The sequence below is a fragment of the Ambystoma mexicanum genome, chromosome 1p (genome assembly GCF_040938575.1).
Source record: "Ambystoma mexicanum isolate Mex_15411 chromosome 1p, UKY_AmexF1_1, whole genome shotgun sequence".
Classification (NCBI taxonomy): Eukaryota; Metazoa; Chordata; class Amphibia; order Caudata; family Ambystomatidae; genus Ambystoma; species Ambystoma mexicanum.
The window spans coordinates 8,996,066-9,018,157 of NC_090921.1; the positions used below are offsets into that span (position 1 = coordinate 8,996,066).

Sequence of the window (22,092 nt, forward strand, 5' to 3'; positions counted from 1 at the left end):
CCGAGGTGAAACACCCTCCCGCCAGTATGAAGATGATTTGATGCAAGAAAAAGAACAAGATAAAGGAAAAGCACCACAGCAAAGATTGACTCAATCCATGAACTAGACTGGGCTCCCTAGGTATTAATTGTGAAAGTAAAAGGATAACTTAAAATACATGATTCCATACCTGCACACACCCTTTGAGGAGCACTGTATTAGATTCATAATTGAAACCGAGACTTAACGGATGATCCCACCTAGATTGTTTTTTCATGCTTTTCTGCTTTACGTGACCTTAACCTACCTACGGTTGACCCACCGAGATCCATCTGTCATCACATTACTAAGTAGTGCTAGAGTTTGTTTGGAGTGGGAGCGTTTGTTTTATGCAGCACTCGCCCAATATTTTAGACAGAGAGTTTAACTAACACACTAAAACAACAATCACACATTTTGTAGGATTTTCAGATGATTCTTACGGACTTTCAGAACAACACAGAGGACATCTGGTGCTACAGAAATCCAAACAACATGTGGTACAAGCACATGACCAAGGTGGGAAAAGAAACTACGAAGGAGAGCTGTTATGTATGCATCGTATCCCCTATGCCATAAGTACATCCATTGTAGCAGCTGCAATTCCAACCGCTAGAGCACAATGCCTCATGCACTTGTTGCTCTGCACAACTAGAGGCCAATTTCAAGGGAAATGGGTTACATTAAGATGGATGTCACAGAAGACGTTCCCGTATGAAGACAGATCTGGATCAGAATCTAAATATGAACACACAAGTAAACAGCTTGGTTTCTACATCTGCATATTATATTAAGCTGTTAGCACCAATCGTCCCTGTATCTCAAAGGCAAATTGTGAGACAATAGCAAGAGCTATTATAGGGTCCAAGAGTGATTATTGCTGCAGCTTACTAGTTGGTATCAAGAAGGAAGAGTGTGCCAGACTGCAGGTAATTCAAAGTAGTGCTGTGAGGGTGATTGTTGTACTTGGATGGAGAGGCCATGTTTCCAAGGCAAAAAAGGAACTACATTGGTTGCCAATTAAGGCTAGAATTGTGTTCTTTTTTCTTCTAAACTCACATAAATGCCTAATTGGTACAAGTCCCACCTATTTGAGGGAAGCATTGTGTAAGACAGTGAATGCAAGAACTCTTAGATCAAATAATATAAGTTAAAGGAGCCTATATGTCGGCTCTCATAAGTCACCAAGTGTCCCTTCTTTGTTGCAGCCCCCAAGGCATGTAATGCTATTACACCTGATCTTAGAGAAGAGAATGTTACAGACATTTTGGCAGAAGAAACAGAAGACTTTGCTCTTTAGAGAATCCAGCTTCTGTCGGTATCTGGTTATGCTCTTTATAACTTCCTTTTTGGTACTTCCCAGGTTGTGTTTGTCATGAACCCATATGACCCCAGGTCCCTAGGTTCGTGGTATATGTTTATGAAGTAAAGTTATAGGAAGTCTCGATAGATTACTACTGGAGCGCTGAAACGACAAAAGATCACATCTCCGATGGCCCACACAAAGGAGAAGCAAAAATAGTGACACAAAAGGAATTACAGTGCCACAAGACAGGAAAAAAAGGAAATAGGAGGAATGCCAGGATGCTGGGAAAGACCACAGCTTCTACTATATGGACAAATCTACACAGCTGAGGGATGTGTAGATGAGGTCTATACCGCCGCTCTTATGGTAGGCAAATAAATATGGTAGCTACGGCCAATACTCTACTCTCCTGGTCAACATTGTAAAAAATCAGGATTATTGTCTGTTTTGGTAGTTAAGCTGCCCTTATTCGAGGAAAAGTACATTGGAAATAGGGAACACTGCACACACCTATTTAGGTTAGTGTAGGATATAAAAAGTATCCTTACATTTCGTACAAACATATATTACACAGACAATAGGCCAAACTATGTTAAGATATGGAGGATATTACACATACTCAATAGATACTACAGAAATATATTATGAATAATGTATGTGCAATATGTAGTGCTTAAATAAATACAGCATATAGCTCCCTGACATACAAGATAGTACATTAGCAAGATAACCCATTCTTTTAAAATGGATACTCAGCTAAATTGGCTGCAAATCTCTGAATCCCACAAAGTGTTTAGAAAAACTGAGAACACAGAAATTAAGTGTTGTGTAGAAATGGGAGTGCCTTTGAACAGAAGCCAGGATGAGGTGATTTAGCATTACATGAGAGAATATACAGTATTTCCACGGTGCTGTTTTGCAAGTCAACCTGGCATACAGTCAAACGTACATAAGCAGGCCGAGATGCCTGTGAAAAAATGTGCTAAGAAGTTAGGAACAAATGCGTCATTCTCCGAAACTTGGTTTGTTCAGTGTAAAAATTGCAACATATATCGCATGGTCAAGTGAGACAGACACACGTGATCAGAGTTCAAGGGTGTTTATTAAACTAAAGAATGGGTGAAATAAACACAAACCTAAATTTAATATGGGAGAAAGCTACGACCTTCGAATACTAATAATACAGTCTAAGTGGAGTCTAGTCAAATAAAGAGGGCCTTTACTAAAAAACCTATTATACAAAATAGTGTGGGATAATGTTCACAAGAAAATCATGGGACAAGATGGGGCTCTTGAGCACAGCACACTCATGGGTTTCTGCGACACAAGGTTACAGTTCCTTTTCTCAATATCAGGGCCTTCTGTGCCCAAGTCTCTTTCATAAAGTCTCTTGCTTCAGAGGGCCTGATGTGCCATAAACAACAAACAAAAGTTGCTTCTATTACTCTTCACGTCGGGCGATTACTCCATTGGATCCCCATCAGCAGGGCTCCAATACTTCTCTCAACGTTAGCCTCCCTCAGTCGGGCTCAGACCAACCACTCACTGTGGACATCCCTCAGTCGGTGTTAGGGGTTTTGTCTAAGGACTATTCCATAATTTGGGTGGAATTTTCGTATTGTGGTAGCATAGCAGTATTTTAGTATCGTGGTATAATAGTAATGAGCCTATTCATGGTAAGGCCCTATATAATGAGACAAGTCTCCCCTCCCTTATATTTATATTCTGTTTAGGGTTGACTGTAAGTACAGACTAATGGACTTTGCACTTATAGGGACATAGCAGCATCAGCCGGTAGTTTATTTAAGAAACCGGCCTACCGTCTTTAATGGCTCTGCTCAGCTATTAGCATGCACAGCTGAATCACACACACACATGCATCATAGGTTTTCGAGCTTGCTATCTGGTTCTCCAACCTTCACCTCCCAATTTACCACATGAGGTAAATATTTTACCGCTTTTGGGTACACTATGACACTTTCCTATTATTCCCCTTTTTAAAATAATCCACATAGATACAAGAATGCAATCCCACTCATTCAGTTTTTGCAATTATTATGTATGTGTTATAATGTAAAAATAGGTTTCGCAATGCACCTTTCAGCAGATACATGAATCGTCTTTGTTCACAATGAAAACATTAGTTCTTCCTTACCAAGACCTTGACATGTGATGCGGTTACAGAGTGTACTTGTCTAAGAGAAAAGATAAAATGCACACAGCACAACACGTAAACTTTTCCCTTCATCACACTTCAGTGATTCCCCATTACACATGCGAAAGAAAAACAACAACAATTGTGTTAAAAATAACCATTTAACTCTTGACTGCCTAACTGACGGGAAATGCAAATGCCATCATCTGCACGCTCCTCACATTTTCACCATACTGGAGTCCCACAAGGTTCTTGTGTCTCCCCCACTATGTACAACATCTTCACGAAGCCATTGTTCGATGATCTAGATGATCTGGGTGTTACCTACACTAACTATGCGGATGACACTCAGATTCTCAGACCACTTTCAGGGGATTATGAACAAGATTTGGCCTTGGTGAACAAGATTTATCTCATCATTCAGGCATGGATGGCCACCCACGGGCTATGCCTGAATGATGACAAAACGGAACTTATCATACTGGGGAACAAACAAAACATCAATAGATTAAAAGAAGAATACTCCTCCTTCATCATAGACGGCAATATTATCAAGGTGGCAAAAGAAGTAAAAACATTAGGGTTTTACCTTGATTCCCACCTCTCCCTAACCAAACAGGTGAACGCAATGGCATCCAGCACCGCATATACCTGCAAGCTGATTAGAGCCGCAAAACCATACCTATCCACAGCCAACTGCCTTACCCTTGCTCGAGCATTAGTGCTGTCGAAATTGGACTACTGCAACGCACTATACTTAGGAGCCAATAAACATACGTTGCAAAAAATTCAAACACTACAGAACAATGCTCTTAGAGCAGCCTTAGGAATTCCAAGAAGGGAGCATATTTCAGAAGCTAGAAGACAATCCAACTGGCTCTCCACAGTGGACAAAATCAAACTCAAGACAGCTTCTCTAACTTTCAAAAGTATCAACCATCTAGCACCCAAATACCTAGCCGCTAGATTCAACAGAAAAATCTCCACTAGACCCACTAGAGAAGCATACTCTAACCAGTTAGTGATCCCCCCATTCAAACTAAGTACGGCCGGAGGAAATAGCTTCCCGGTCAAAGCTGCCCAGCTTTGGAACTCCCTCCCGCCCGGCCTGAGATCTACCCAATCCTACGCCCTCTTCAGATCTAACTGTATCAACTGGATCAAAGAAAATGACCTATAGTCCCGCCCTACACTAATATAACTACTGTCCTACATTCGTACTATGTACATAACCAAATACTCTCTATTTTCCTACTGCATATTTCCTGTATATATTATGTTATATGTTTATATTATGCACAATGTATACTCTATTGTCCTGCATTATGTAATTTCTACTATGTTTAACCACCATTTGTAAGCATGCGTAACCTGTAAAGTTTAAAGTATCCTTGAACAACGCGCCCGGTTACCCTCGGGTTTGGTGCGCGCTATAAATAATAAACAAACAAACAAACATACTTACTCCTAATGTGTAGAATTTCTGTGCTGAAGGAGCCAGTCTCTGGATCGTTTCATATGCAAGCAGAATGTTGCAAATGTCGCAGCTTTTGGCAGTACAATGAAAAGCCCGTGACCTCGATTCAACCCTTCAGACTACTGCCTGGTATCTTGCTCTCTCTCTCTGCACCGCTTAGTTATGCCCTCCATGAACAGCACAGCTGATGGCTGCACTTCATCTCTTCTCTCCGCAAAATGATTGATGCTCCACCCCATCTTCTAGCTAAATTTATACCATAGTCCTGTCAATCTTTACTTATCCTGCCTCTTTTTCCTGACATCTCCTGTCATCTCATCTCCCTTCTAGAATCAGGCATTTCTTTCTCCCAACGCCCAGCTCCTGAGCCTACTTGTATCAACTTTTCTTCCTCAAACAGACAATGCCCTTCTGAATGGAAAAGACTGCCCATGCATTTTGCCCGCACGTTTACTTCTACTGAATGAAAACGGAATTTGCTGTCTGAACCATTTTGCACTGCAATGTTAAAGGGTACATTAATTAATGACGGGGGAAAGGTTATTTAATGGGAAATTGTTAGTTAATTATATTAGGGTTTAGTTTATTCAGTGCAAAATGACAGCTGGCAAATTCACTATAATAGTGAAATACTTCAATTTGCTATCTTTGCATTCATTCCACTGCTTCCATTCAAATTCCAGTTTACTGTCCTTATGAAACCAATGCATTATCTTTCCCTACAGTTCACACTGGTTGTCACCATGTTCACGGGTGTATTATTGCTCTCCATAGTTCGCAGGGATCCCTCAGCCGGGTTCACATTTGCCTCCACAACGTGCCAGACTTTCAACTGTACAAGAGGTTTGGCTTGACCCTCGTAGGACCACTTTGACACCTCATGCCAGCCTCCCCTAAGGCCTCTTGACCTAGGGGAAGACTTTCGACTATGCACAGGATTCAAAATAACCCGCTCCAGGGCCACTTCGATTTCCCAGTTCAACACATTCTCCTTATTCAGGAGTAGGGTATCAGTCAGAGTCCTTCGAATAAGCGCGCACGTGGCGCTGGACCACTCTAACTCTGATACCAGTTTGGCTCACAAAATTCCTCTGTACCTTAGTCTTCTTTCTTCATACAATGTTTCTCTCGGAAACCTTGAGCCCAACACAGTGCAGCCCATTGTCGGCTCTTTTGAACTCACTGGCTGTGCCGAACCCTGTTGGTGTCTCTTGCCTCTCGAGTCAAGGACGGTACCACGTTGGCAACTCCACCCTGGCTATCAGTGCGGGAGCGACCCATGTACCGCTGACATCATTTTCACCATTCATCAGCTCCGATTCCCGGTCTTAAGTTTCCCTTCTTGGAGGCTCCACCGGTCTGGGTTGAAAAGGGCAAGGGCTTGTCATCCTTTCAGGTCTCACCGGCTTTCTCCTCCATTTGAACTGCTGTCCTGGAAAAGCTGCTTCCTCATACATTTGGCCTTACTCAGAGTGTGTTTTTGTGCTCCTCCTTTTATCCCTATGGGGAAGTGAAAATGAAGTCAGATGTGTGTTGTTATCGGCAATTGCCTGACTCTTTCTAACCCTTGTGTTGGGACATGTCAGGTATACGGCTCTGTTGTTAGTCCGTTGTCTTTCATGGTAATCTGTCTGTGAGAAAGTGTTTGTGCCAAGAACGTGGGGTTTCGAGTTTCTAGATATCCTACTAGGTAGGATGGGGAAAAGATGTCATAAGGAAGGGGATACCAAGTCACCAAGTCCACATTAGCATAAATCGTTGCACAATCTGTTTGCCATGGCATAAAAATCCATGATGTATGTATTATAATATGAGATGGCAATTTTTTGACTGTGAATAAGAGTGAAGAAATTAATTTAATCCTAGAGCCGCCTGATGCCTCTCCCCTTACTCAAGAAGGGGGTTTAATGCCGTTGGCTGGCTGCAAGAGAATTATGGCTGAGAATTAATCTTTTAACAGATGGAAAGAGGAAATGGTTATGAGCAAGATACATGCGCTCCTAACAGTTCCAGTAGAAGTGGTACAAAAGGAAAATGGCAACTGCTTTAAAGGAAGGGAAGCAAGTGCAAAACGACTCACGTGGGTAGAGAATGAAGCGGGTCCTATGCCAATTCTACCACTCACTTCACTGTGTCTCCAGAATGATGGTCTGGTGAAGGTTGCGGAGAATAAACGATATTAGCAGAAATCGAAGATACCTAGCATGAAGGTTGGCACTGCAGTGCTAATGGGCCACTGGGCCAGCGGATTCAAGGCATACGTGCAACTACTGCCAAATTGGGGAGGAATATGCTAGTACAGATACATACACTAGCACTAGTAGTACCAAAGAAAGACATACAGGTAGACTGATTGCCTAAAATGGAAACTCATCAAAGGATGATGAGATGTTTACAGCTGACAAGAGTGAAGACAGGGAACTATGCATCATCAAAGATGGAAGGAGCACTGGACGAAATACCACCAGAACATAGGCTGTTCAGCAGGACTGCGATTTTCTTTGCATCCATTATTCCAGCAGTCCAGTCTAATGTGAATGCCAAGTGGTTCAGAATCACATTATGGGAGCTGATATAGACAATAACCTCAACCGTTAAGGGGTTCTAGGCCATCAAAGAAGAATTGAGAGCTGTCAGACTAATGGCCCTAAAGAATAAATGTGTTCTAGACCATCTCAAGGCTATGGAAGGATGAGTTTGTACCAAGATTGGGCCTTCTTGATGTACTTTCACACCCTCCCATGAAGAAGAGAACGGGACCCTGACAGAGGCTATCACTACCAGAACTGCATGCTAAAATGGAAGCAGAGACAAAAGCTGTAGGAAAGGATGACGACTCATTATGATACATCTTTTCCTGGATACTATCATGGGTGGCACATAGATTGAAGGTATTGCTATCAGCATTGATACTAGTGTTATTTGCCTTCTGTGTCTTCAGAGTAGCAATATCACAATGCAGGAAGACTACTAAAAAGACTATAGGGATGAAAGTATTACTGGACGTAGAGACAGAAGAAGACAAGGACACAGGAAAACGTAATGCGCTGATGCAGTGTCCTCTGTTCCTGCAAGGCAATGTTCAAGTTTCCTTCCAACTCTCGTGACTATTGGTTAAAATGGGTATTGTACAGCCCTGATGGAGATTGCAGCTATATGACTTGGAGTTTGGATGACCATGCGAAGTATCATGGACATCTAGAAGAAGTAACAAATGTATGTGTCCCGAAACTATACACAAACAGTGAGTGTGGTCGACTTGTCAATGAGAGGGGGATTGAAGATGGAGGTCAAAGTGCAGCTCTCGTGACCCCCACCAGACTCGCAGATGGCCCCTGTGGGCTCTTGCGTTCTATTGCGTATGACCTTGTTTTCCCAAAGTCCTGGGAAGCCCTGACTCTGTCCCTTCCCCCTGACTGCTGGGTCGAAGTCCCATGCATTGTGTTGTTGTGAAGTCCAGGCCAGAGTGGCTGGAGCCTTCCCAGTGACTGTATGTTGTGGGTACACCCTGTGGGTGGGACCTGGGTGAATGGAGTGTGTGACCAATATGCACTTGTGGATGTCTGGTTTCTGGTGTTTGACACAATGACTGAGACAGCACTGCCCGAAACTGGCATGAATGCAGTGTGGAGTGTTGAATGGCTGGGTACTTGTCCCAATACACAAAACCTGTTGTGAATGTCTGGAGAGAAGTGAATGGCTTGAATGCACTATGCACCCGATTGGCTGCCTGCCTGCATGAATGCCTTTCTGACTGATTGGTTGCCTGAGTGTGACCCAGCAGAATGAATGGGAGATCAACTAGTATATCTGGGGACATATCACTGCTAGAATTCATGTTCAGAAGCTGAAGAGAAACTGGAGTTGAAACTGAAGCTTAACCTTAAGCCCTGCTGGAAGAGAAGTCTTGCTGCTGTTCTATTTCATTGATCTGAAAGGTGCTGTGTCTCCAAGGACTAACCCAGAGAGGACCTGGTAAGGCGCCCTCTTCCTGAGCTACGAGGGACCATTGTGCACCAGCTGATCTTTGTCAAAGCTTCCTGGTAGACAGACCTACGACAGGCTGCCGACCGGAGACGGGGACTGCCGCAGAATCACAAGGAGAAGCACCCGTATGCTGTTGTCCATCACCGTCGATGACCGTCGTCACCGACCGGAGCTGCTGTGCTCCCTTTGTCTAAGTAACATTTGATCGAAGGATGCTCTCACCTGCACCGTCGACCGCTTTGTCCCACCGGAGAAAGTCGAGGCCGCTGACACACCGAGGAGCATCCGCTGGTGGGTTTCCGGCCACCTGACAACTGTAGAGATGCCGGACGACTCAACGCCCTTGCTGGGCCACAGTTCTTCACCATCTCTTTACGGTCCTGAACTATCGTCACCAAGGTGCCCCACACACCTCTTCCTTACAACGCTCCATCATCGACGAGCACCGATAGGAATGAAGCTGCCACCTCACTATCGTTGTTCAACCCTTTTCCTCATGGGATCTCGACGATCCGTGGCTCCTGCCTGAAAGGGAGCGGCTCAAGAAGGATCTGTCGACGAGCCGATGACGAACTCTGCTATTCCAGGTACTTTGGGGTTGTAGAACTATTTTAGAAGGAAATAAGACTTATAGAACAATATATGGACTGGGCTTGTGATATATCTTTACTTTACAAGTTGCCCAGGTGGGGGGATCTCCACACAGAATTGTGTCTAGTGGTAGGGGCCAGTATTCTGCCAATTGTTCTAACCAACTGCTTTCCTCCTATTTCTATTGTTGGTTTCCTCTATTGAATGATCTGTTTGACATTTGACCAGAGTATAGTTGATGCACTTTAATGAGATCTGATAATAACTGTGGTACCACTTAGAACTATATATATTTGCCATTATAGATTAAGTAAGCGCAAAGTGAGTTATTGTGGTTGTGTATAACCTTGAAATTAATTATATAAAGACTGTGTTTTAACTAATACAGTGTGTGGGCATTCCTTTTTGGGGGCTTGGGGACTACACTGTACTTAAGAAATAGCCTGCATCACCTCCTGAGAAGCTAGGCCTTGATTGCTCGACTACGATACCAGTAATAGAGAATCTTGTGCCTCTCCTCTACCATATAGAGAGCAGAAGTACAGACCTCCTCCAGTCTTTACACCCTTCATCACCATCGTCAATGTATCACAGATGTTAGGAATCTTATTCGCTCAGACAGCTATTCAAACCATACCCGACTAATAAAATGGAGGAGATAGAGTGGTCATCGATACAACAATAACCTTGAAATCCGATGACTTCACTACTGACATCACAACGTACATGCATTTAGAAATTAAGCATATAGGCATCCATGCACAAAGCAACACCAACACTTTTTTAGTTTATTGCAGATAGACACAAAATAAATGCTTATGACTCACACAGATAGAGGACTGACACATACACCTACATATATATCCTTTGCTAAGCAGAAACAGCAAGATGCCAAAACTACGTACAATCGTCTTGCACTTGCTTAATTGAATAGACTAACATGGACGGCCATACGAACAACGATGGAAGCCATAGGTGCATTGAAGTGAATGGGGAAGGCAAGGCAGACTTTGAATACATGGAGAGGCTGACAACCTGATTCAGCTAAAGGCAGACAAGATAGATCTTCCAGCACACGCACGGTGCACATCCTAGCCAAGGACAAGCAGGGGCAGGAAGGTTCCAGTTTACCAAGGTGAAAAGACACCTGCGAGGAATATAGCTTAAACGCCTCATAATTCCCAGCAGGAGAGCTCCATTTTGTAGTCCACACACACGTGACCTTGAAGACTAGGAGAGTGCCTATTCATTGAAGGCAGATGGAGGAAAGTTGTTCCCATGGAACCAGTGGTGGAAGATATATTTGCTACACAGTTTCAAAGCTGGATGGACGCTCTCAAGGCTTAGACGATCAGAGATGGAAACATGATGGGAACATACAGCACGTTTGTGACCGTTCCCATTTCCTTGAATAGTTTCACTCATCCTGGTAGCTGTTCAAGAGCCCAAGGCTGGGAAGACACGGTCTGTCCAATCCTTAGCTTCCTTTCATGTTAAGACATACTGGTCCTCATTGTAAGTTTGCCGGTCTGGTAACTATCGTACCAGTAAGCTTGTCGGTACCATTGTTACCGGACCGGCAAACTACGAATTCTGCTCGCGGGTGTCTTTTCACGCACCAGGTCAGACCTGACAGGCAGAACGGCAAATGCGAGCAGAGCATGTCGGATGCACCAGCAAAATTCGGAATGATGCCGGTGCATCTGACCTGCCCATTCCCATTGAGCCCACCGGGGCTCAAATGGAAATGGGGAGTAAAAGTTTCTGGTCCCTGGCAATGGGAAAATACAGGGTTCACCACGGTTGTAATGGCCCTGTATTTCCCCATTGCCAGGGGCCAGAAAAATTCTCAAGTTTGGCAGCGGCCTGCCGGTTTTACCGGCAAGGCTACCGCCAAAATTGTAATGAGGCCCACTATGTTGCAGTGGCCAATAATTTTCCTGTTAACCTGCAACTTTGTAATTGTAACATTTAGAGGTGTTCCTAGAGTGTACATGTGTCAGTCCTCTAGCTATATGAGCCATAAGCATGTCCTACATGTCTACCGGCAAAAATCTAAAATGTCCGTGTAGCTTCGTGCATGGATGCATATGTACTTCATGTCTAATGTATCTATGTCATAATGTCAGTCTGCTCCTTGTAGCTGAGGTCAGTCGACTTTCTCGATTGATTGCAGGATACTATTTTCTTTGACGTCATGTGGATATGGTCTGAATGGCTGTCTGAGTGAGTAACATCTCTAAAATTTATGATACATCAACGATGAAGAGAGGAGGGGGCGACGAGCAAAGTAGATCTCTCATTTCTCTGTCGATGGGGTTAGGATGGATGTAACAAGGGCTATGTTTAGGTCCTTCTCTTCAGAGCCTCATCAATGTACCCCCTGAGCTTCAATTGGAGAGGGTGAGCAGTTCAAAGCTGTTTGGCAGGTGGGGGAATAGCAAGAGCAAGCAGGGGATCCTGTATCAGAATTTTGCACAAGCAACTCAGCAGGTTATGCGACTGTTGCTGATATGTTATATGTTTTTATCTTCCTGTAAATCATATGGCATTTTTCGTATTACTGCAGAAAAACATGCTGTAAAATGTGGTGTTTTGTCCTGGGAATGGGTACGGCTCCCTCGCTTCACTCAGTGTGAGAATGTCTGCCTCCAGAGTGAAAATCAAAATCTGCCACCTATTAATATATGCACAGTAAGTAAGCATACCTTAAAGTGAAATATACCAATTTCGTTCAATTGACCTTTCCCCTTAGAAGAAAGTGCACAAGCCAAAAGAGGATTGGCATTTTAAACAAATTAACCAACACCTGAAAAATAACCAGAGAGAAGGGAATGTCAATTAACTATGCTTGCAAAGTATAAAAGGTATTCTCTAGAAGACAAAATCCCAATACGAAACATGTCCTTTGATAACATTTATGTGGTCTTGTGGGTAGAGTCTACATTGGGAACATGCCAATCTGGGTAAAATCCTGGTAGCCAAACCCTTCAGCAAGCTTGCCACCCTCAAAAAGACCCGAGGGGGATTATGTCCTACCTGCGAAAAAAGTGGGCAGATGCTGTCCACCCACAGATAACCTCTACTCGTGCCCTGAAATGCAACACATGGCCACAACTAGGGAGAATAACCTCGCCAGTCACCATGATTGTAACCTCTATTGTCACATCCTGGGAAAATATTCATGACTCATTTTGCCCCTTATGTTTGGCTTTCAGAGATACTCTAGTTTATAAAGAGGACCGGTAAAGTAGACACACCATTGTATGGTACTCACAGAAGCACATCCGTATATAAACATCTTAGGAAAAATGTGTCCAATTGTGTCATGTTCCCCCATCTTGAATGGAAGACTACAAATACCAAAATGCAATTCATCATAAGGATGGCATAGAAATGGCCTTCAGGTTTAGCAAATGTACTTTCAAGATTTAAAGCCTCATCCCAAAAGAAAATGTTTGAAAAGGTTACCAGTTTGTGTTTCAATGTTTGACAAAGGCAGGTTTCATATATCATGCGAGGAAAACATTATACTCTATCAAAAATAAACACTTTTTAATGTATTAAATAGGAACATCTATTTTAAGCTTCCTTCCACTGCTTCCTACTCCTCCTCTCTCAGTCCTGACTGCCTGACTGGTGTGCTGCCAATGGTCTCTGCCTAATTCCCCAAAAGACTGTGATCCTACTCATTGGGACCCCAGCTCCCTCCTTCCGTCCTACCTCAGGCTGCCCTCTATGGGTCGCCTCCCCTCACCCTCTTGTGAGGCAAAAAACCTTAGTGTCATCTTTGACTCCTCTCTCTCCTTCTCTTCTCACATCACAGACTTTGCCAAGAAGGCCCACTATTAGCTGCACCACCCTGGAGGTATTATCCCTTTCTTCACCTTCCCCCAGAAATTCAATGTCTACAGAGCTCTGGTCCTCTCTAGGCAGGACTAGTGCAACAGCCTCTTCCTCAATCTGCCCTTTTCCTCCCTTCGCCCCCTTCAACTAATCCAGAATAGGCTGCAAGACTTATCCTTGGACTCAAGCCCAGGGACTGCATCTCTCCAGCCCGAGAATCTCACCACTTGCTTCCGGTTGCTGCTACGATCAAGTTCAAGACCCTCTGATTCATCCACATGGCTTTCTGGGGCCTGGGACACTGCTACATCCATCTCCCTGTCCCAAAATACCTCCCCACTAGAGCACTTTGGTCTTCTAGCTCCAACTCTCTGCAGATCAGACACTTCTCCAAGCAGAGAGTGGGGGATAGATGTCTCTCTACCACAGTAGCCTCCCCAAGGAATGGTCTCAATGCCCCTCTCAAGCTTGAGCCGGATCTCATTAATTTCCGGAAGCTCCTCAAGACCCTCCTTTCTCTTCATCCTTCCCTCTCGCCCTCCCCTGCTAACACCCCCATCTGTCGAGGTGACTGGCTGCCTGGTCTCCCTCTGAGTTCCACGGGACACCTGCCACCCCTAACCAGTCCACCCCCTTCCTAGCACTTAGCATGTGGACCCTCAGTCCCTGCATCCCACACAATCCCTGCCACTTGCCCACCTGGCCTCCCCTTAGCAGTCCCATAGCCATGTGGCCCTCTTCCCTCCCTCACCCCACCTTTTTTCACTTGCACTCTCTCCTCTTGCCCTGCACTCCCCTTCCCATATTATCACTTCACATTTTGCGCAAACTGCACTCTCCCCCCTCTCCCTCACACTTCCTGTTACTGCACTTGCACGATTTGAATGTCACAAGGCCTAGTAGGACCATTATTGTTATCTTTCCCCCTTACCTCCCCCCATTTTGGTCTTGTTGCTGCTTGAAACACCATTTGTTGTGTTTTGACAAATTGATTGGTATTTAATTGCTATATTTGTACATTTGGTATTGTATGTAGTCGTAATGAAACTGGATGTTTATTTTTTTAAACGTATCTTTATTGTTTTTACAACAGTTTAAACTCGCCCCTTCACCACCCTCTGTCCCCCACCATTTTATGAATGTTTAAGGTTTTAATTAACTTCAACACATTAAATAAAAAAATAAAGTATAGGTACCTTGCAAATATCCAATAAATAAATAAATAAATTAAACAGGTCTGCCTTCAGCCAATTGATGTATAAGCACTATGTGTTTCTTTCTTTAGAGTCCTGTTAAAAACAAGCACTGGCAAAGCCAACAGTTTTGGCTTGTGTATAGGTATTAGGCAGTTGACTCCCCAGTACCCGCACCATTTTGCACCTGCTACCAACAATAGCCAGCTAATACCCCTACGGCTGTGCCTGGCAAGTGCCTTTTTCTCATGCCTACACAAAAGCCAAAATGGTGGCATTGCCAATGCTTGCTTAGTTTTGCCACGGAGGAAGCAAACGCCCCACTATAGGAAAAGCCTGTGGAAATAGAAAGTATGTGGGGGTTTGGCACTTTCGGCATTTGTGTAAGGACATAAACGAGTACCATGAACAACATGGCCAATGACCAACAGCAAATTCTATCTATTACACAACTCTTGTCACATTTAAGGGATTTAACAAATGCATTTCTGCTCCAAAAATAGATATCTGATCCGCAAAGGGTTCATTACAACTGTTTGGGATCATCTGGTCTGATCTCTTGGCACAGGGGGTGATGCATGAGCCTGAAAGACAACAGATTAATGGCCACTGTCAAGCGCCTGCAGCCGTAATCGAAATGTCTTAACCAGGTTTACCTTCAGGGACTTTGTTTCTAAGCAGTACAATTCCCTAGCACACATCCCTAAGCTCAAGTACTTAGCTTTTCCTGTTTTATTTCATTTTCTATAGGTTATGCGTAGACTAGTAGTGTCAGGTTACTGTAGTCTTTCATTTTCTTTAACAAAGAAAAGGTAAAGAAGAGTGGCGCGTCGTTTGTAGAACCTTGTAATACTACAGCTGTTATGTTATTATCTGCATTGGTGGGAGGACACGCAGTGAGATAAGAAAATACCATGCTGGCTTTGCCACTGCTTGTATTAAATGTTCCCCTCTGCCCTTCAATATGTAATAGCACAAAATCTAGCATTTCTGTCACCTCTTGGCGCTAGTAGTATCCTCTGCAATGCAGGCTAGTGAGGTTTCTACTGATTTGCAGGTGCTGTCCCCCCTGCACTGCTTCCCAGCATGGCAGATGTTGTCAGACCCCCTTTGCTTCCTAGCATTGGTATCTAAATATACAGACATCAGATAACTATTAATATAGGTTGCACTTGCAAATGTGCACAGTAGGTTGCTTTGCCCTCTAGCTTCCTATGTACTGTGCATGGAAATAGTGTGTAGATGGAATGTGCACAGTTGAAATGTGACCTTTCATGATGTGTTACACAACAACGCACTAGCGCAAAAGATACTTAAACACAACATAGGGGTGTGAGGAAGACATGCCACGTTTAGCCAGCTAATAAACTGGAGTGCCAGAGGCATCTGCAGCGTTTGGCGCTCCAGATCTGTTGGACTACATTTCCCAGAATCCCCAGCCATTACAGTCACTTGAGAGGAATCGTGGGAGTTGTAACCCAAAGCATGTGGACGTCTCCGGTTGCAGACCTGTGTGAGCCAACTAACCAAATGACTGACGTGATTCAAATGCCTATTTAATTATTTCACAATGTTGTGGACCAATTTAGATTTGCTGGAGATGGGTGAATATTAATTATAACCCGAATCAAGCGGGTTTACTCCTACACACACACATTTGGCCAATCACATCTGCTCGCTCCAAATAGTGTCAAGCATTAAAAGCATCAGCAAAGCCATTTGGGTGCTGTAGATTAGTGGGCCTTGAGGGAATGAAGGTGGTGTGAAGTAAGGGGAAGAAGGGAGCCAAGTAGCCAGGAAAAGCTGCTTGAGGAGGAAGTGAAAGAGCGTAGCTCGTGGGGGGCTGTCTGAAGATGTACAGGTTGGGGGATGGGAGGTCACCAGGTGTTACATTCCTCTCACTGTCACATACATGACAACATTCTGTGACCAAAAATCTGTAGGAATCTTAATGTTTCAAAAATAGTAACTAGCATAGTGATGACATCACAGGAAATTATGTCACATCAACTTGGCACAATGAAATGACAGGACATAGCATCACAAGAAATGTCATGAGAACTTTGACCTTATGACATTACTTCACTTGACATATGGCCTTGAAGAGATCGCAGGAAAGGACTGCTTGTCCTCTGGGCCATCATGAGAAAGGAATGTACCAAATGAGTGACCTGTGAGCACTGTGACCATCTTCTTGTATTTGTATTTGTATTTATTAAGTTTATCAAGCGCTTTACTCCAAAACGCTGTACAATTTTAACAACTGAATACATATAACATTATAACAGTAGAAGCAATTTATTATATGAATCAGACCAACAAAACAGTAAGTAGAACAATTAAACTGAAGGGAAGAGGGAGGTTAGGGCAGTAGAACTGAGATGGAGCAGGGAGGGGTGAGGAGGATAAGGAGGAGGGAAACAGAAGGGGGGTATACGGGCGAGAATTGGATGAGAGGGGTTTTTTTCTTCCTCATTAACACATGTTTTCCTCTTCAAACATACAATGAGGTGATAACACTTCTGTATACCCTAGGGAAGTGATGGCCTCAAGGGCTCCTGCAAATGCAGCTTGTAAGGTGAGCACTACAAAGCGCACATTTAAAGCCTCAGACCGAAAGTAATGTAGAGAGAAATATATTGCTGTGTCATCAGACTGCGGACGGGCAACATGGAGCAATTGCTGGGGTCCCCCCTGAGGGTCATGGCCCCTTTCAACTGAAAGAGTGGAAAGGCTTGATTGCTGTGCCTGCCCTTGACACAACAATTGTCAAATATTTGATATAATGAACTAATTTACCTGACTCCGAGATTGGATATGTTTGCAGCTGTGTGTATACAGCACAGTGACAGACACTGGGAAGTTCAGAAGAATTTCGGTCTGCAGTGAGACAGAGTACTGGCTCGGAGCTCTGAACAAACAGTATGGAAGGATTAGCTCAGGCAGGCAGCTCTGAGAGGCACAGGATGTGTGTGGTTGGGCCAACTACTATATTCTATATTAAACAATTTTAAGAAATTGTTTAAAAAGACAGAATCATTATTACTCTGCTGGGAGCAATTATATTCAAAAATAGTTTAGAATCAAATAGTAAAGCATGTGTGTCATTATTGCAGCAAGCTTTGCATTGTAGTTTTCTAGTCTGTTTTTTCTTAAAGGAAAAAAGAAACACGCACACTGCCATGTCTACCTCTTACCTGCTGAGCTAGGTAAAAGGGGAGAGCATGGGAAACGTGTCAGAGGGAGCTTCATAATAGTGAGAGTCACACTGAACAAACACCATAAAACTGAGTTCTGAGTAAAAAGTAACCGGAGTTGAAAGCAAAAAGACTGTATCTGACATTACGTTAACCAGTTGGTACCTGTATTATTTTTAGACTTATTGTTAAAAACATTAGGTTTTATGGCACTATCGTTGTATCGCTTTCTCAGTCTCAAGCCAAATCTACATTTCAAATGCATTTTTAGAGCAATTTGTCCCAAAATGTAAGCATTCCTCAAGTGACTGGGCAACTTTACTTTTACATTTTCGATTTTTTTCTGGGGGGCTGGAAGATTAGACTGTGAATGTAAACTTTGTCAAAATTCCAACATTGTAGCAGTGAAGATATTCTTGCCAACAGGTAATTACAACAGCTATTAGAAGCGCAGGCAGGGATGGTGACCCGCATTGGGAACAATAGCCCATGAGTCTAACTCGCCCCTGATACTCACTCTCATCTAATTTCTCAGGCAGTCCCAGACTGCGTTGACTTGCATGAGCCTGTTTGCCTTTGAACCAGGTAGCGTGTGTGGCAGGCGGCTTCCCGCATCTGCAGTCTCTGGTGGGGTTTGGGGAGCACTGGTCTTGGTTCCCCATGAATGTGACCGTTGTTCTGGGTTGTATTTGTCAGCAGGTTCGGCGCCTTTATTGGGTTGCGCTACTCGCGTTCTAGTGGGTATGGCTGCAGTGGCTACCGCGTAGTGCGTGTGATAGGGACTGATTTCCTTTTTTTTTTCTTAGGTGGTGTTTGTAATCCATGCGGCGATCAGCGGGTGTGTCCTCTCCAATGTTGCTCCTTGCCATGGAGATGCAGGTAGCTTTGTGCCCCGCGTGGCGGTGTCTCTCTGCTCTGGTGCCACGCGTGGTGTCAGGGCTGACCTCTTTACGGTGAGCAGTCATCCGCTATGATTTCAGGTTCCTCCGGCACCCTTCTTATGTCCTCAGCAGTCTTCCTCACCGCCGGGCAGGTCACTGTCATCGACCATCTCCTCAGGTCGTGCACCCTTCTCCATCTCCCTGACTGCCTTACAGCTGATCCTCTCTTCTTTGCGTGACCATGCAGCCCTTCTCACTGCACCGTACAGCTGATCTGCTCCTCTTCGTACCCTGTGCTGGCCACCTCTTCTGGCTCCACCTTGAGACTCGCTACACGTGGGCAGCAGTCGTCGTCCTCCTCCAACCTATCACTGCCACCCATGCAGGTATGATACCCATGCAGGTATCATACAGGCTTGTGACGTACCTTTAAAGATGAACTTTGCCTCCTTGCACTTGTGATGGCTCCACCTTGAGACTCGCTACACGTGGGCAGCAGTGGTTGTCCTCCTCTCTGCGTCTCCTCCTCCACGATACAGTGGGCGTGGGCCTTGGTTCATCGCTAATTGTTAAGTTCCTCTCAGAGGCACACATACAATAATGACGGACACCAGGTTTCCACGTCCCTCCCCTTTATTCATCGTACTCCAACTGCCTCCTTTCCCTGTGTCCCCTCCTCTTAGCTCCCAAGCTCCCTCCCTTGTTCCCTTGGTCCATCCCCTTTAAAGAGACAGGGTCCAATTAGTCAATAACACTAGCAAAACTGTCTTCATTGCAGTGAAAGAGATGAACAAAAACCCACATGGAAGCAACTGGGTCCAATAGAACCCATTTGCAAATCCTCAACAATTGAAACAAAGACGCTGATCTTTCAGGTGAAAGATAGCAAAGGGACTAATTGCAGCAAGACTGGCAAAGCTCCAGCAGTTTCATGGCCGCCTCTACTGATATTCAATTCTACTAAACACAGTTCTGGCACTTGTTTTTTTAATATTAGCCTACTGATCTTCAGCTATGAAACTGAACATTTAATAAATACCGTAACATCAATAATGGACCTTACTTGATACCACATGAGGTGGTGTGCAAGGACCCACATGTCCGCCATCTTTTTAGTGTCTAGCTCAATTAGCGACACCTAGCAGTTGAATCCTAAAAATGCTGCATTCCGCTTTACACGTCTGCCCACCAAGACACATCCATGTATAATTCTGCCTTTGAGGTTGCATTGCCTCCCCACCCAACATGGCGCCTATGCAATGCCATTCAGAATTTTAGTGCAGCTAGATGGCGAAATCTGCAGCATTGCAATGGCCTTAAAGTAACAAGGTTCCTATCTGCAGGTTGGTAAGCATGCCCTGGGTTATTGGTAATCACCTGAGGAGTAAAAGGAGGTAGCGTCTTAGCAAACCTAATTTGGTGCCTAATTTATTTTGCTGACGGCAGGCCCTGGGAAATCACACCAACCTATCACTGCCACCCATGGTGCAGGTATCATACAGGCATGTGACGTACCTTTAAAGATGAACTCTGCTTCCTTGCACTTGTGATGCATCCATTCAATAAAGCAGCGCTCCTTCAGCGACAGGTTGTGGTGACTTTCAGCAAAGTCCCACAGCAGGATATCCTTAAACTCTGCAGCCTCCTCCACCACCTGCTGCATCGTCACCGGATCAGGGGACTGGGCCATGAGGAAGATGTGCTTTACCACGAATCCAGAGAGTTCTCTGTCCTTGGCCCACGTCTGCCGCACGGCCGCTCTCCTCACGAAGGCCTTTGGGTGTGACTTGGTTGCCAGCATGAGCAGCAAGCTGTTCCCAGGCACATGGCAAAAGTCTGGCCTGTCCAGCTCCAAGCGACACTTGTAATGCTGCATGTACGGAAACTCCACATCATACTGTTGCAGGTTGAAGTTGTAGACAAATTGCCCATCAGACATCTCAATGGAGGTGTTACCAACCCAATCCAATTTTGTAAACTCAGTAATAGTGAAGAACCTGGAGTGGGTGTCTTTTGGCATGTCTGCATACTGCTGCCGGTTTAATAGCAGCAAAGAAAGTGCCAGAGAGGTCCACACCAGCAGGCAAAAGATGCAACCCTTCAGGCACCCCCGCTGCAGTCTCATTGCTTCCTTGCTCACCTGGTGGGAAAGAAATTAAGAGGGTGAGATACATATAAACAAAATGACAGCAGATGATGACGGCCAAGGCTGCCCCATCTGTTGGTCTCCCTGCCTTCCAACACATTGTAGACCCAAATCGTCTTATATTTGTTTTTTTACACTTACACTGTGATTAACCTACGATGCATGCATGCCTCAGGTCTATAATCCATATACTCATCCCAACCCTGCATCCAAAGGCGACCATTCTGTCAGCATTAGTCTCCATCGTGTAGAGAAGCAGCCACATGCCTAAGCAGGAAGTCCCGCCCCCCTCCCACCGGTATGCTGGAAGCCTAAAATTGTGTCATGCTTGACACCAGCATTTGTGACCATTCCGTGGCGAATGTTCGAGAAAAGGTATCCATTGAGAAAACCCTATTAAATGTATTCCTGAAGAGATGACAATGACATGGAGGAGGACCCTGAAGGAATATGAAAAAGAGTGAAAGAGAAGCTGGTGATGTCACAAAAGACGAGCGTGATGCACAGAGAAGACAGGCTGAAGAAAAGACTGTATTGACCTTATAGAAACTGATGACGAAGTAAAGAATCAAGTAAACTTTCATATGCGAAGAGAGGATTGCACTTGTGAGAAGCACTGCAGAAAATGTAAACCGTTCAATAACTGTACAGATAACGTAACGCAAGTACATCAAGTAAACTTAGGTGCTGGCTATAAGTAGTGAATAGACTGCAGGCGGAGATGCTATTGTATAGAAGTTGGTCATTGGTGTCACAAATTTAGTACGCTCGGACCCATGGAGAGAAGAGCCGTGAGCTGTGTTGGAGCATGAATTAACTGAAATCGTGGAAGAGTCTGGAAGGGCTGTCTGGCCTGGTGTCAAGGCTAAAGGAGCTAAGACTGGTTATCTATTCTTGAAGGCGGTGAACGTGAGATGCTGAATCATCCCTTGTTAAGGTGCAAAGAAAGAACATCATGAGTGCCAAGTTTTATTAATTTAAGACAATTAAATGCTAAAAAATGGACCAAATCGTGGTCTCCAGTCACGTGAGCCAAGGATGGAAATAGAGTTGGGCGAGAAGTTCTAGAAAAATGAGACAAGAATACACTGCAAGGTCAAGTTCAAAGACAATCTTCATAGCAGATGGCATGGGTGATGAGAGATGTTTGGCCAATTGGGTGGGGAGGTACAGTCAAGTCCACCTCCTGGCACCTGGGGTATGCGCTTACCTGCTGCTAGTGAGCCGAATGTTCCAGACTGGCACGAGCGTGCCAACCAATTGTAGAGGGGCATATAATGAAGGACCTTATAGTT

The 22,092-nt window shown here is 44.4% G+C and overlaps 1 protein-coding gene across 1 annotated transcript in view; it reads right to left on the bottom strand.

Annotated features, from left to right (window-relative positions):
• LOC138580036 (beta-1,3-galactosyltransferase 5-like) overlaps positions 1-20,671 on the bottom strand; it is a 60,903-nt gene extending 40,232 nt beyond the window's left edge. The window contains exon 1 of the mRNA XM_069650279.1: positions 20,167-20,671. Coding sequence (XP_069506380.1) covers positions 20,167-20,671 — 505 coding nt within the window. The remainder of the gene's footprint in view (positions 1-20,166) is intronic.
• Between the last annotated feature and the right edge of the window lie 1,421 nt (positions 20,672-22,092).